Source organism: Eurypyga helias, unplaced genomic scaffold (genome assembly GCF_000690775.1).
Source record: "Eurypyga helias isolate BGI_N326 unplaced genomic scaffold, ASM69077v1 scaffold42014, whole genome shotgun sequence".
Lineage (NCBI taxonomy): Eukaryota > Metazoa > Chordata > Aves > Eurypygiformes > Eurypygidae > Eurypyga > Eurypyga helias.
This window is the reverse complement of record NW_010246310.1, coordinates 3,067-3,795: the sequence shown is the minus strand read 5'-3', so window position 1 is coordinate 3,795 and position 729 is coordinate 3,067. Positions and strand designations below refer to the sequence as shown.

The following is a 729-nucleotide window of genomic DNA, read 5'->3' as shown; positions in this document are numbered from 1 at the left end:
CTGCAAGAGAGACGGTGCTGTCCGGCCCCGAGCACGCAGGGAGGTGGCACCCGCTGGGAATGCCCCCCACCACACGGCACGCCTCAGGGCTGGAGGAAGCAGGTGACGCCTCGGAGCCAGGGCAAGGAGCAGAGCCCCTCGGTCCTTCACTGACCTCTGACCGCGGCTCTGACCAGCAGCCCCAGAGGTCTGCCACAAACCAGGATGGAAACCCAGCTTGCAGCAAGCTCCCCTCCGGCTGGCGGGCACAGCCCCTGCTGCAGGCAGCCCTGCCGGCACACCCGCCTTGCCACAAGGAGCAGGACTTGCTGAGGGCCTCCCAGGCAATGGAGAATTCCCAGAATATTCACTTCCCACCATTTGACAGGGTTTAGGATTCACACAGACAGATCCGTCCATGACCCCACATCGGCTGCGGTAGAGACCTGCCGGGCAGGCAGCCCCACACATGTGCCGGGTCTCCATCGCTCCCTGGGGCCAGCAGCAAAGCCCCCACCCCGCCGAGGCCCTCCCCAGGCGCCGGGCTCACGTACTTGCCGCATTTCACGCACTCTTCCACAAACATGTTCCCATGGAGCTCAGCCAACTTGTCCCTGCGGGAGAAACAGCAGAGGTGAGCTGGGGAAGGATGGAGAGTCCTAGGGAAACAGGGGAAGCTGCCCAAACCTCCCTCCTCGCTGGGGACCCTGCACCCCAAGGACCTCCCCACTGCCCCACTGGCTGGGACCT

General features: G+C 64.9%; 1 protein-coding gene across 1 annotated transcript in view; it reads right to left on the bottom strand.

Moving 5' to 3' along the window:
* Positions 1 to 448: 448 nt before the first annotated feature.
* Positions 449 to 729, bottom strand: part of LOC104508655 (NAD-dependent protein deacetylase sirtuin-6-like) — a gene marked incomplete at both ends in the record, with an annotated part of 3,068 nt that continues 2,787 nt past the window's right edge. Inside the window, one exon of the mRNA XM_010150358.1 lies at positions 449 to 593. Within this exon, the coding sequence (XP_010148660.1) occupies positions 449 to 593 (145 nt within the window). The remainder of the gene's footprint in view (positions 594 to 729) is intronic.